The 14,308-nt window shown below is 35.7% G+C and overlaps 2 protein-coding genes across 2 annotated transcripts; both read left to right on the forward strand.

Moving 5' to 3' along the window:
- The first annotated feature begins 1,702 nt into the window (after window positions 1-1,702).
- On the forward strand, window positions 1,703-7,939 carry LOC100245007 (putative 2,3-bisphosphoglycerate-independent phosphoglycerate mutase). Its single transcript, XM_002266169.4, has 9 exons — window positions 1,703-2,032; window positions 3,231-3,358; window positions 3,890-4,040; window positions 4,138-4,341; window positions 4,815-5,239; window positions 5,929-6,121; window positions 6,207-6,302; window positions 6,979-7,134; window positions 7,546-7,939. The coding sequence occupies exons 1-9, from the start codon at window positions 1,871-1,873 to the stop codon at window positions 7,708-7,710; spliced, it is 1,680 nt and encodes a 559-aa protein (XP_002266205.1). The 5' UTR covers window positions 1,703-1,870; the 3' UTR covers window positions 7,711-7,939.
- A 796-nt stretch (window positions 7,940-8,735) lies between these two features.
- On the forward strand, window positions 8,736-12,770 carry LOC100262151 (Kinase cdc2 homolog B). The gene is made up of 5 exons (XM_002266587.4): window positions 8,736-9,394; window positions 9,849-9,942; window positions 10,612-10,681; window positions 11,407-11,545; window positions 12,497-12,770. Exons 1-5 carry the CDS (start codon window positions 8,879-8,881, stop codon window positions 12,587-12,589), a joined length of 912 nt encoding a protein of 303 aa, XP_002266623.1. The 5' UTR covers window positions 8,736-8,878; the 3' UTR covers window positions 12,590-12,770.
- Window positions 12,771-14,308: the final 1,538 nt, after the last annotated feature.

The following is a 14,308-nucleotide window of genomic DNA, read 5'->3' on the forward strand; positions in this document are numbered from 1 at the left end:
AAAAATTTAAAAAATAAGTGACGGAAAATGTTTTCTATTTTCTATTATCAGAAAACAGAAAATATGGTGTTTTTAGAGAATTTCTTTTAGTTGTTTTTTAAAAATTGTTTTAAAGAATAATTATGCAAATATATATAATAATTAAAAATAAAAATATAAATATAAAAGTTATTTTTAAAACATATTTAAAAATATTAAAAACAGGTTAAAAACAATTTTAGATTCTCAAATAGACTTTTATTTTAAAAAATATTATAGAACAAAACTGTTCTTAAAAACTATTTTTTAAACACTATTTTAAAATGCACTTATCAAATATGACTTTATTTTTTCATTTCCATTTTCTACTGACTGAATTATTTTCTGGGTTTGAGGGAAACATCCAGTAACAGTAAGTCAGAAAAAATTAGGTAAAATGCTATGTGGTCAACCTTGACTGCAGATTATGATTGCTGTGCTGAACTGCTAGCGGTTTACAATAACCGTTCAACGGTTAGAAGGTTTGGAGGCGCACACTGATTGCAGACTGGTTTGGTGCACCTAATCAAAAGCATCGGCGCCGTTTGGTTACAAGTAATGAGTGAGCAGAGTGGAGAACAAGAAAGGCATATCCGAGAATATTCCTCGTTATTGTTGGTGGTATACTGGTATCCAACATAGCACGCTTTTTATAAAAAAATCACGTGCACTGTCACGAGCCTCAGCATGCGCTTTTGACCTAACCTAATAGCAATTAGCAAGGCGGTGAGAAGTGTGTATATTTTTAAATTAAAAATAAAAAATACACACACCTCCCACTTTTGAGTATTCTGATGCCATGAATCATGCGGAGGTTGTTAAAGAGTTGAAATCTTAAGTCAACAGTGCTTAATAAAACAATGACGTCAATATTCATTAAATTTTAATTTTTCTTTGAAAATATTATCAAAAACTTTGATTGTATTTAATAATACCAACTGTTATCAATATATTATTATTGATTAAATAGAAAAAATTTAAATATTTAATTTTTCTATTCAATAAAAAATAAACACTACTTTAATATATATTTTTATAAGATTTTGAAATATTTTTTTACTTTTAAAAATAAAAAATAAATGCAAACATCACATAAGGTGACATGGAGTTTTTAAAATTAAAAGTCAATTACCAAATGGAAGAAAAAAAAATATTTTTTTTTACTTAAATTTATTTGACCAAAATTTAAGTTAAGAAAGGAACACTTGTGGCCATCAATGCCTTAATTAAACAGCAAAATAATAATAATAAAAATAAAATAAAATAAAATAAAAATTATACATTTTGCTAAGTAATTACAAAACATGTTTTTATTTTAAAAAAATAAAAAAACAAAGTTATAATTATTAAACATATATAGTATAGTATATGTTTGATACACTTTCTATTTTAAAATAATAATAAATTTTATAAAAATACAAAAAAATTGTAAAGCTTTCCATTAAAAAAAATTAATAATTTTAAAAATTGTTAAAAAAATTAAAATATACAAGAATTTTACTACCTTAATTTAATATTTTTTAAAAAAAATATAAGGTAAATTAATATGCTTTAGGTTTACATAGAAATTTCTAATTTCTAATTAAAAATAAAAACAGTAGCACTATTTGGAAAAAGGCCTATTATTTATAAAAAAATAAAATTTAATAGTAATTAAAATTGGGTAGTAAAATAATAATAAAATGGGGTTGGGTGGCAGAAGCATCTAGTTTTGTCTGATTAATCTTCGCCAGTTCGCCCACAGAGTCAAATCTTGTTCCTATATCTATATATATATATATATACCCCTTAACCTTCATAATATCTGATCTCGGTCGAGTCATTCATCTCAGGAGAAAATCAGAGAGAGAGTATGGGCAGTTCAGGGTTCTCATGGAAACTGGCGGATCACCCGAAGCTCCCGAAAGGGAAGATCTTGGGCATGGTGGTGCTCGACGGATGGGGCGAGGCCAATCCCGATCAGTACAACTGCATCCACGTCGCCGACACTCCCACCATGGATTCCCTCAAGAAGGTCTCTTCCTTCTTCATCCGATTTCCTTGTTTATTGTTTGTTTTTTCACCAATTTGTTTTTGTCTCCTAGGGTTTCGCCGATCTGAATGCTTTTTGTTATTCGGTTGCTTGTTAGCTGGTTTCTCACGCAAGATCTGTTAATAGTATTTTTAGATTCTCTGGTTCATGTTAAAGTACGGATGCTTGGATTAGCGGAATTGCACGGGTGGTTAAATTTGTGTTAATAATATGTTAGATTCATCTGATGTTATTGGGGGATGTCTGTAATTGAAATAAACCGAAACCATGCAGATGAGGGAATTGTATTTTGGATCGTATGGCCACTTTTGGCCTTTTTATCTCACAGGTAGGTTTTTATTTTGGATCGTATGGCCACTTTTCGGCCTTTATCCCATAGGAAGTTTTTAAAGTCTCAAAGTTTAAATTGGAGATGAAACAGCTGACAATGGTATTTGTCCATATTGGTCATTACAAATTGCTGCTTCTAGAAAGTACTAGGCAAAGGAAAAAAGAATACTAAGCCAAATGTTTTTCTTAGGTTTGGATGTTTGGTTTTGGGAAAGTATTAATGAAAAGAAAATGCCGAATAACATAATTTTCTCACTATGGAAATATGAAAGAAATAATTAAAATTATTTAGAAATTTATGCCATTTCAATAAGTGAAATGAGTCTGAAGTAACATATAAAAAAAATTTATTGATTTTAAATCTATTTCTTTTCTTCATTTTTTTTCTTTTCTTCTACTTTTCCTCCCCCTTTTCTTTAAATGAAGGTTAGCTAATTTTGGTGAAACTACATTGCTCAACAATTCATTTTTTCTCTCAACTTTTCCATGGGCATTTAAACAAGAGAAAATTTTTATAAATTTTCCTCATCTTTTTCTTTCATTACAATTTTTCTTTCTATTTTCTTTCCCTTAAACTCTCTGAGAACCAAAGATAGCCTAAATGTATTGGATTTGTATAAAAAAATTGGAAGGAAAATGCATACCAAAGGCCGTTTGATTGTATGCTTTTGTCAATCCCTTTTAATGAAGTGATGTGTTAATGCTTCCTGGTCAACTGAGCTTTCCAGTTCATGTTCTTGCAGAAGTCATTTCATGCATTAAAGGATTATTATGCTTGGTGCCTGCCTCACTTACCTCATTATTGAAGGCTCAATAATGTCTGTCAATTGTTTTTTATTTTCCTTCACAGGGTGCCCCTGAGAAATGGAGATTGGTTAAGGCTCATGGGAGTGCAGTAGGGCTTCCAACTGAGGATGACATGGGCAACAGTGAAGTTGGCCATAATGCTCTTGGTGCTGGACGCATATATGCTCAAGGGTGAATTTCTCTTCCTGATTTTATTTCTTTTATGAAATTTTTACATATTATAACCTTTATACACCCAGGATGTCCCTTCACAAGTTTGATTCCTTTTTGAAAAATTTGAGATATTATAATTATTAATAGACTCATGATCTATGCAATTTTATTCTATTGAACTGCTGCTGCCTGTGACCATTCTTAGTGGCGGTAAAGGTGATGTTCTCAGATTTTCTTTTCTTTATGAAATTTGTAAACAGTTCTTTTGATGTTTTAAAACAACTAAACTTTGATGCTTGGACATGAATTTCTTCAACCTTTTACTTTGAAGTTGCTAGGGATGAGTTTATTAAACCCTGTTTCAAACCAACCCATTCTAGGAAACCCAATAATTTAAAACAAACACACCCTAACCTTCAATTATGGAAAACTAACACTGGCTGTTATTTTTTCTTTTGAATGCAATTGTTCTTTTTCTTGCCAATTGTATTTTCTGTGGCATATCAAGTGAGTTATCCATTGTGAAGTTTATTTATTTTCTGAATGTAGTGCAAAGCTTGTTGATTTTGCTCTGGACTCTGGGAAGATCTATGAGGGAGAAGGCTTTAAGTATATCAAGGAGTGTTTTGAAACTGGCACATTGCACCTCATTGGGTTGTTGAGTGATGGCGGTGTCCACTCCCGTATTGATCAGTTGCAAGTATGTTTTGTTGTTGAATTCTATTACCTTGTGATTGGATATAGTTTTGTATTTCCCAGGGGAGATCATGATCCTCTTTGGCTTTTTCTCTTGGCAGTTACTTTTAAAAGGAGCTAGTGAGAATGGTGCAAAAAGAATCCGTGTCCATATCCTTACTGATGGGCGTGATGTTTTGGATGGTTCCAGTGTTGGGTTTGTAGAAACTCTTGAGAATGATCTTGCAAAATTACGGGAGAAAGGTGTTGATGCACAGATTGCATCTGGTGGAGGTCGTATGTATGTGACGATGGATCGTTATGAGGTATGATTTTGACATAACTGATAATTCCATGGACCACAGATAAGAAATTTTCAGGAGGCTATGATGATTGTGTTCAGCATAACATGGGTATGTGCTTTGATGTGGTTAATGATCAACTGGAACTTTTTTGAGGATTTATTGAGTGGTGATTCTCACACGTGGTGTAGCAGTACTTTTATTATCACAATTGTTCTTTTGGTTCTATACAATTGAATTATCATTGCATTATATTAGGATTGGTGAATGGTACCGTGCTGCAGGCCTGAAATGGTTGGAATTTGGAACAAATCTGTCAATTATACTGTGACTATTGTTCTTGTTGATATCATTATTCTTGTTATTTGTGCATGCTATCTTGTTCTTGTTTCTGTTATTGTGATGGTTGCCAACTTGTGTTTTTCCTGCAAAGCTGTGGTTCCATCAATGCAATTATCTAGACTGTGAATTAAAAAAATTGTTTGGTTCTCTTGCAGAATGATTGGGAAGTTGTAAAACGTGGATGGGATGCCCAAGTTCTTGGTGAAGCCCCTCACAAGTTTAGGTCTGCTGTGGAAGCTGTCAAGAAACTGAGGGAGGACACCAAGGCCAGTGACCAGTACATACCTCCTTTTGTTATTGTTGATGAGAATGGGAAGCCTGTGGGCCCAATAGTGGATGGAGATGCTGTTGTTACATTTAACTTCCGAGCAGATCGTATGGTTATGATTGCTAAGTCGCTTGAATATGAGGACTTTGATAAATTTGATCGAGTTCGATTTCCTAAAATCCATTATGCTGGAATGCTTCAATATGATGGCGAGTTGAAGCTTCCCAATCATTACCTTGTTTCTCCTCCAGAGATAGAGAGAACATCTGGTGAATATTTAGTGCACAATGGTGTTCGTACTTTTGCTTGCAGGTAAGGTGGCAGATAATGAATTGTGTTATCATCAAGAACTAAAATTAATTATTATTATTTGTTGAAGTTAACTATTTGTTCTTTTTCATCAACATTCATTATCTATTCTATTTGCTAATTTATTTGAACCATGGAGTAATTCTACAAGTTGATCTGTCATTTGACCATGCTTATTGAGATGGTGACAAACTAGTCAGTTCGTATATTTAGTTGGCCTCTTGAATGTTCAGGTCTGACTTAGAGCCTTGCTTATACTCTGAACACTATTTGATGAATCTAATTAAATAACTGCATTAATACCGCCTCAAAGGCTTTTTTTTTTGTCCTATCTGTTGTGTTGCTGTTTTTTGTCTTTGCCTCAGGCCTCTCTTATGTTTTTTTTCAGATTTTTGTTTTCTGTGAAGGATATTCCATCCTTCATTATAAATTGGTTTGCATTTCAGTGAATGAATTTTTTCTTTTTTCTGATCAAGAAATGATCACACCCAAGTATGTGTCTAGAGTTGGGGATTAGAACAAAGGAACTTACAGTGTGGGATTCTTTTCTCTTTCTCAATTGACTGGTTCTTTAATACCATTCTCCTCTGTCGAGGGTTTATTTCATGGTTAGTGATAGGTTCTTTTTCTTCAATTCACCAGTTTTTAATACCATTCTCTGCTGTCTAACTCTCTTTTTCTTTCTTTAACAGTGAGACTGTCAAATTTGGTCATGTTACCTTTTTCTGGAATGGAAATCGCTCAGGGTATTTTGATCCAAGTATGGAGGAATATGTAGAAATTCCCAGTGATTCTGGAATTACATTTAATGTCAAACCAAAGATGAAGGCAGTGGAGATTGCTGAAAAGGCAAGGGATGCTATCCTCAGCCGCAAATTCCACCAGGTAATTAGTGGACTTGGCATAGGGTATTTGAGACAACATGGTTCAAGCTGAACAAATATTTGATTTGTTTCACATCTTTGTTTAGGTTCGTGTTAACCTACCAAATGGTGACATGGTGGGGCACACTGGTGATATTGAGGCTACAATTGTAGCTTGCAAGGCTGCTGATGAAGCTGTCAAGGTATGGTGCTTTACTTTTCTATATGTTCTTTTTTCAGGCATAAATTGCATACATTTCCAGATTGGTAAGTTGTCAAACTCACTTAATAGACATTTCATGTCAGCATATGATAATTTGAACTTTTCTTTTAATCGGTTTTAATAAATACTGCAGAAAGATGCTAACATTTGATTGTTGAAACTTTTGTAAAATCTAGTGTTTTGCTGCAACTAATTTACTAAACAGGGCCCTCTCCCCCGTCATGCTTTTAGATGACTGGTTTAATCTTTTTTAGGATTTGGTAGGAGATAACTAGCTTATTTTTCTGCTTTGGTAGGAGAGAACTCATTCGCCATGTTATTTTTCTGGCTCACAATGGGTTTAAATCAACAGAAGAATTGAACTAAAAAAGAAACAGATGGTTTGGTTTTATTCAACCAATTTGACCAAAAAAAAGAAAAAAAAAAATCCCTCTAAAATCATTAATGAATTGGGAATTTGTCATAACTATGCGATTTGGGTTGTCAAGAGGAACTATTTTTTTTCATTCATCTCCTTCTTAGCAAGAGAGTAATGCTAATAATAGTGGGGTATGATAAGAGAAACATAGAGTTTTGGTGGTGTATGGACAGAAAAAGTGCTACTAAATTTTTATAATGAGCGAAATTAGCTGATTATAAAAACTGTATGATTGCAGATCATCCTTGATGCAATAGAGCAAGTGGGTGGAATATATGTTGTCACTGCAGATCATGGAAATGCTGAGGACATGGTGAAGAGGAATAAGTCTGGTCAGCCTCTCTTGGACAAGACTGGCAAAATTCAAATTCTTACATCTCACACTCTTCAACCTGTAAGTATTGTGAACTCTTCTTTGATGGCAATCACAGTAAATAAAAGAGAGCTGGAACCTTTGTCTGCTGGCTTTTGGAAAGTGGGTTAATTATACTGATTTAGGCAGTTTATTTTCAGCTCAAGTGTCAGCATGGTTGTGGCTGGGGGGGGTGTATGCCTAAATCTATTTTGCTTCTTTCTGGGTGATGGCTGAAGGATAGTTTATGTTTTTAGTAACTGTCCTCGTATTGATAGTCCAGTTAAACCCTACTATTTTATGTGTGGGTTATAGTTATAGTTATTTAGCAGATAACTGCAGTATGTGTGTTTTGGATATTGGTTTAAGTTTTTACTCAAACTTTACCCCCTTTATACATGTATTTTTGGGTTGATATGCTGAGTTTCTAAAGTTGTGGATTGTCTGACTTAGGTTCCTATTGCAATCGGGGGTCCTGGACTGGCGGCTGGTGTGAGATTCCGCAATGATGTTCCGGGTGGTGGGCTTGCCAATGTTGCAGCAACTGTGATGAATCTCCATGGATATGAGGCGCCCAGTGACTATGAGCCAACCCTGATCGAGGTTATTGATAACTAGAATGAAATTAGTCAGTATGGTATCATAAATTTTGGAGGTAAAGCGGGCATGCAATGTAAGAGCATGTGAAGTAGAGTATCTATGTTTTGGCAAAATAAGTTGAATCAGGAGTGCCCTTTCTGCACTGGGGAAAGGGTATTTTTTGACATAGGACATATTTATGTTTGTGTCATTGTTACCCAGTCTGGGGACGTGGGATTCAATGTTATATGAGTGAGATTTGACACAAGCGGATCTTTGTTTTGGTTTGATAAGAGGGAACCGACGCTTGGCAAGTTTTGTTCGTTTTAAAAAGGTTCATTATTATGTTTTTTTGGAGGGTTATGCCTAAGATGAAACACAAAGGCAAATTGCATAAACCCTATCTTAATTACTCTGTTATAGTCCACGTCATTAAACTTATATTATGATGGATCTAGTTTTTTTCAAAAGAAATCAGTAATACGAGACACGGGCGTATTTGTATATAAATAATTTTCAATCTTTTGGAATGGTGACCAAAGCCAATTCCATTAGCCAAATCAGTTCCATCCAATTTGGATTGGTCTTTCTTTTTTAATTCCACTTGAATATTCCTTTTTACACCCCAATTGTAGGTAGGAGTCTCTAAATGTGATTTTTCGCATATGGGTTCATAGACCTTACTAGTCCTTACTGGATATGAAATAATGGACACCAATTGTGCCATTTATTTTCAACTTTTTAATATAGAATCATAAAAGTAATATATAAAAAGTTTATAAAGACATTGGATAATGAGAGATATCTTATTGAAAATAAATAACCTAAAAATTTAAATTGAGTTCAATAACATTTTAAGAGAGGCTAAAAGTTTTTCTATTACTTAGAAATGTTTTTTCCCATTTTAGAAAATTGTTTGATAAGGGATTCTTCTAAATATTTATTTATTTATTTATAATTAATATATTAAAATAAATTATAGTATCTGTATTTTATTCGTTTATAGCAATAAAGTCAGAGCGCTCCTTCTTGCCCCAATCCAACGGCCCAATTTTCAGAATTTAAAAGTGGGGGGAATGAAGCCCACAATTCAAAATTCAAATCTCCAGCGCCTCTCCCCTTTTCTCCTCCTCCACCTTCAAGATCAAACCCAAACTCTCTCTCACAGATCTAAATCTTCACCTCCATCCGCCATCCGCCATCCGCCATGGACAAATACGAAAAGCTTGAGAAGGTCGGTGAAGGCACCTACGGCAAGGTTTACAAGGCCAAGGACAAAACCAGCGGCCAGGTGGTGGCTCTCAAGAAGACCCGCCTTGAAATGGACGAGGAAGGCGTCCCTCCCACCGCCCTCCGTGAGGTCTCCCTCCTCCAGATGCTCTCCCAGTCCCTCTACGTCGTCCGCCTCCTCTGCGTCGAGCACCTTGACAAGAACGGCAAGCCTTTTCTCTACTTGGTTTTCGAGTACCTTGATACTGATCTCAAGAAGTTCATCGATTCCCACCGCAAGCCTCCAAACCCTAGGCCGATGCCCCCCGCCCTCATCCAGAGTTTTCTCTACCAGCTCTGCAAGGGTGTTGCGCACTGCCACAGCCACGGCGTCCTTCACCGGGATTTGAAGCCTCAGAACTTGTTGGTGGATAAGGACAAGGGGATTCTCAAGATCGCCGATCTCGGCCTCGGGAGGGCCTTTACTGTTCCTCTCAAGAGCTACACTCATGAGGTAGGGTTCTTCTGCCATTTTTTGACTTTTTTTTTTTAAAATATTTATTTATCTTGGATCTGGAGAGTGGTAGGGATCCATCCTCTTTAATTTGTTCTGATTCTAGGAAGAAAATGAAAAATTGATTTGAAATTTAAGTATTTTGCAAACTGTTCCAGTGAAAAGAGAAAGAAATTGGAGTAGGATTGGAGAAAAAATTTACTTCTGAATCTCATGTTTTTTACAATCATCCTAAGTTCCCTTCAAGGGCTGTGCCTAATGCCTATGAAATAAAACAAAATCATATTTTTAGATTCTTCACTGTAGGAAATTAAAATTATAGGACGATTTGGTGGGGGGGAAGGAAAATCTATTGAGTTCTAGCTGTTTCCTTTGTGCTCTCTTCAGTGATCCAAATGGAGTCTTTTATCTTCATATGCTTATAATATTTCGTTTTTGCTTGTAAGCAAAACAGATTGTCACGCTGTGGTACAGAGCTCCAGAGGTGTTGCTTGGCTCTACACATTACTCTACCGGTGTGGATATGTGGTCTGTTGGATGCATTTTTGGTAAAGCTCAATTAATTCTACTATTTATGCTTCATCCGTATGTTTCTTTTCACAAAAATTCAATTAGTAAATCCTGATCTTCGGATTTAGGTTATGGATGATTGAACTATGCCAACAACAAGTTTTCCCCAAATATTACTTTGAAGTTCTTCAAATCACCTCCTTAATCTGTGATCCTATTGAAATTTTGATGTTTAGTGTTTTATATTCTTGCCTGATTAATGCAGAACATACAAATCCAGAATTCGATTTTTATATAATTCTAGCATCTTATTTATTCCTCTGTTATTCTACTTTGTCATTGTTCCATAATTTGCATTGATACACCCCCGTGAAATCTAAAGCATCAACTCCACTGTTAATTGCAATGGGAGCACTCTTGTTTTTCTACATCTATTAGAAATGATTGATCGAGTCAGTCACCTTTTTTATTTTGTGGCTGATTTCAAGTGATGCTAGTAATATGTTGTTCACTAAATGAAAAGTATGTTTTCACCCTTCTATTTTTAATAAAAGAAAAATTAGGGAGAAAATATTGTCTGCTTCTTTCCTCCAAGTACCCTTGCTTGTCTGTTTTAATTTCCTTTATTTTCTTTTGTTTCTTTCATTTTCCCTACTGCATATCATTTTGGGTTCTCCATTTTCTACTCACTAGTCTGTTTCTTGCAGCTGAAATGGTAAGAAGGCAAGCTTTATTTCCGGGTGACTCCGAGTTTCAACAACTGCTTCATATATTCAGGTATTTTATTCGGACGAGTCATACATCAAAATATTTTGTAGACATGCTTCCTAACAGTTTCTTTCTCTCACAAGTTTTGTTATAAATGTGGTTTTGTTTTGATCATTGATATCACATTCGTGATATTTCAATCCCATTAATTTTAGGATAATGTAGATATGAATGTTGGAAGATTTATGGGTTGCATTCAACCACCTTATGGATTCCACTTTTTGGAGAAGAATTTTATTAGATCACATGCTTAGAGTTGGTAACAAATCATCATACCAAATGTTTAGAGAATATTACATGTGTTCATATGGTTTCTCCGACAAATGGTTTGGGAAACAGTGAATTTTGGAGCAAGAGAGATTACTTCCATTAGTTCCCACTCAACTTTCAACTGCATCCTGTTTGAAAAATGATTTTATTTTCTACCCTATTTAGTGACAAGGTTTTTATGAGTTTTGGATGATGTTATCTTTCAATTGTGAATGTCTTGAAAAAAAAATTACAATATTAATCAACTATTTTCCCAAAATTTTGAGTCTCCTTTCTTCTCTCCCTATATTTGAACATAAATAGATCAAGGTGCATTCTCTGATTTTTTATTCTTTTCCAAAATGTTTCTTGTGTGCATAAATAATGTATCTATTTTGTATCCTATTCCTGTAATTCATGTCCAAATGCCACTGTGATTTTCTTCCTCTTGACTCTTTCATTTTTATTTTCTATCTTGGAAAAAGGTTGTTGGGAACGCCAACTGAGAAACAGTGGCCTGGAGTTAGTTCTCTGAGAGACTGGCATGTCTATCCACAGTGGGAACCTCAAAACTTGGCACGTGCTGTTCCATCATTGGGACCTGATGGTGTTGACCTTCTATCGGTAACTACTTATTCTTGAATTGCATTTCATGCTTTCAATGTTTAGGAAAGTGAGAGAGCTCCATATTTAGTTTGAACATGTGCCACTTGCATTCTAAACTAGATTTACTTCGTCATTTGAAGTATATGGGTACTTGTCTCATAAATTAGAAATCCGGAATCATTAGATTCAATTTGAAATCATTGTGATGGGTTGATGGACGAAAATGCAATTCTATTTTCTTTTCTGATGAATAAGGAAGACTAAACTTGAGTTGGTATATGTGACAATGATTGCACAAAAACATTCTTAGACATAGCACGGATCCATATGTTCATATATAAGAGCAACAACCAGCATTATTTTAGTGAGGAAACAAATACAGAAAAAGTGCCTAAGAACAGGAAAATTTCATGGTGTTCCGTTGTGCACTTGGTAGTAATGAAAGTAGGGTTGGGAGAGGGATCATATTTTTCCCCTATACATGTATTATATGTGATAGACATATAATACTGGTTTAATACTTCAGATGTGAGCAAGAACACAAAATCTAGTTAGCAAGTTTTGTAATCAATTGCATATCTTCTTCTACCATAGCTATATGTGTATAAGTTTTTTCATACTCAAAATAACATTTGATAGTGCTTGTCCTTTTGGGGTAGTAGTGAGAATTGGTACACCATAGGCGGAGGTTATGGATGGGAAAATATAAGCTCGACAGCATTGTCATGACTCATGTTGACAAAGGACTTCCATTGCTTTCAATTATTTGGGAAAGTGCATTTTTTTATGTTTAGCAGGTGAAATAAGGTAGAATCATACTGTATGTATAGTACATAAAGCAAAGCCGTGGTTTGTTGTTAGTCCTAAAATGACAATCAACAGTCCCTGCTGCCTACAGTAGTGTTATTTGTCTATATTTTGCTGAAATTTGCGAATTTAACAGTACATTTTTGTGTTTGGATATTGCAGAAGATGCTTAAATATGACCCATCTGAAAGAATCTCAGCTAAAGCAGCTTTGGATCATCCCTACTTCGACAGCCTTGACAAATCTCAATTCTGAAGTTGTTATGTACCTAGTATGATCTAATAACTTCTAGGAGCTTGTAGTCCTGTTGTCAACACTAAGGACAGGCTTTGTTTGTTGGATGTTGGTGCAGTCAGTTGTTACCATGAAGTCTGTCATCGGCTCGGTGATCTGAACTTTGTCATATTACATCTATAAAACTTCAATGTTTCATTTATATCCTTTACTCACATATTTTTCTTTATAGCTTTTTAAAGTGTTATCACTTGGTCTGATTGTATTAGGAAGCTGTGTTTGTAATCACCCAGTTTTGTTTATCAAATGGGGGCCTGTACTAAGGACCAGTTCATTGGTTTGTCCTTAAGTTGCAGGGTTTTGCCAGCAAAGGATAAAATTTATACCTCAAACTTTTCTTGGGAGACATACATATGGTGATTCATTTGTATTGCCTTGTAATTTTCTCCTCTAACCACACACCTTATGGTCGAGATAAGGTTCAACCCCCACCCATCATATGATGATGTGCATATGAAAAGCCAGACAATCCAATTGGTAATAGAGGGTCCCAAGAAACACAACTCCGAGGCTACACCAAATCCCTCTAGAAAGCTGAGTCACTGAAGGAATATGGTCGAGATAAGGTTCAACACACCACACCCCCCCCCCCCCCCCCCCCCCCCCCCCCCCCCCCATCCATCATATGATGATGTGCATATGAAAAGCCAGACAATCCAATTGGTAATAGAGGGTCCCAAGAAACAACTCTGGGCTACACCAAATCCTTCTAGAAAGCTGAGTCATTGAAGGAATATGGTCGAGATAAGGTTCAACCCCCCCATCATATGATGATGTGCATATGAAAAGCCAGACAATCCAATTGGTGATAAGAGGGTCCCAAGAAACACAACTCCGAGGCTACACCAAATCCCTCTAGAAAGCTGAGTCACTGAAGGAATATTATGAGGGTGATCACACTCCCTCCAGCAACTCCTCTAACATCCATCTTCATAAATCAACAAGCCAAGAAAGTTTGGAATGCATGATAATTGAAAGGTCTTTTCCAAGACCCCACTTACTAGGGAGGGTTAAGTGTCACAATTTTTTGTTTCTTGTGATGGAGCTAAGACTTGTCTTAGCCAGCTCACATAAACACAACCAATACAACAACACAGGTAACATAATAGAATGTGTAGGAAAAGTTCTTTCCTCCCACAAAATACAAGAAACTAGGGCTTACCCACAAGTTACAATAAGCCTTTCCATTGACTAATCCCTTTTACCTTTCTACATGGCTACAATAATGTATATGCATTCAATTCAAAGGCCCATCAATTGCCCTAAGCTATTGCCATGCTTTCGAGACCCAACCGCCCTTAGCTTCCCATTAGGTGCCACAAGGTGTCCCACACTCCTTAGCTTTCCTTCAAGAGTTGCCAGGGGCCCATGCACCTCTACAACACAATCCCATGTCTGATGATGAATAACTCTTTATGCACCAGTTACTCCAATAAATAAACACACCTGCCGGCCCTTTTTCCCTAGCCAAGCATGCCCTTGATGAGTGGCAGTCCATCACGTGCCTTGCTTGTTCCCCTTCCTTGGATCTATATCATGCACTCACGTGTCCATGTGTGTCTCACGAAGCATTAGAACCTTTCATCATGTGCCGTTGGGTCTCGTTATCTTGGTCGTGCCCTAGGTCCGTGTATACATTGCCCACATGCAACCCATGCACCAAATTATCAGTATCCCACG

The sequence above is a fragment of the Vitis vinifera genome, chromosome 8 (genome assembly GCF_030704535.1).
Source record: "Vitis vinifera cultivar Pinot Noir 40024 chromosome 8, ASM3070453v1".
NCBI lineage: Eukaryota > Viridiplantae > Streptophyta > Magnoliopsida > Vitales > Vitaceae > Vitis > Vitis vinifera.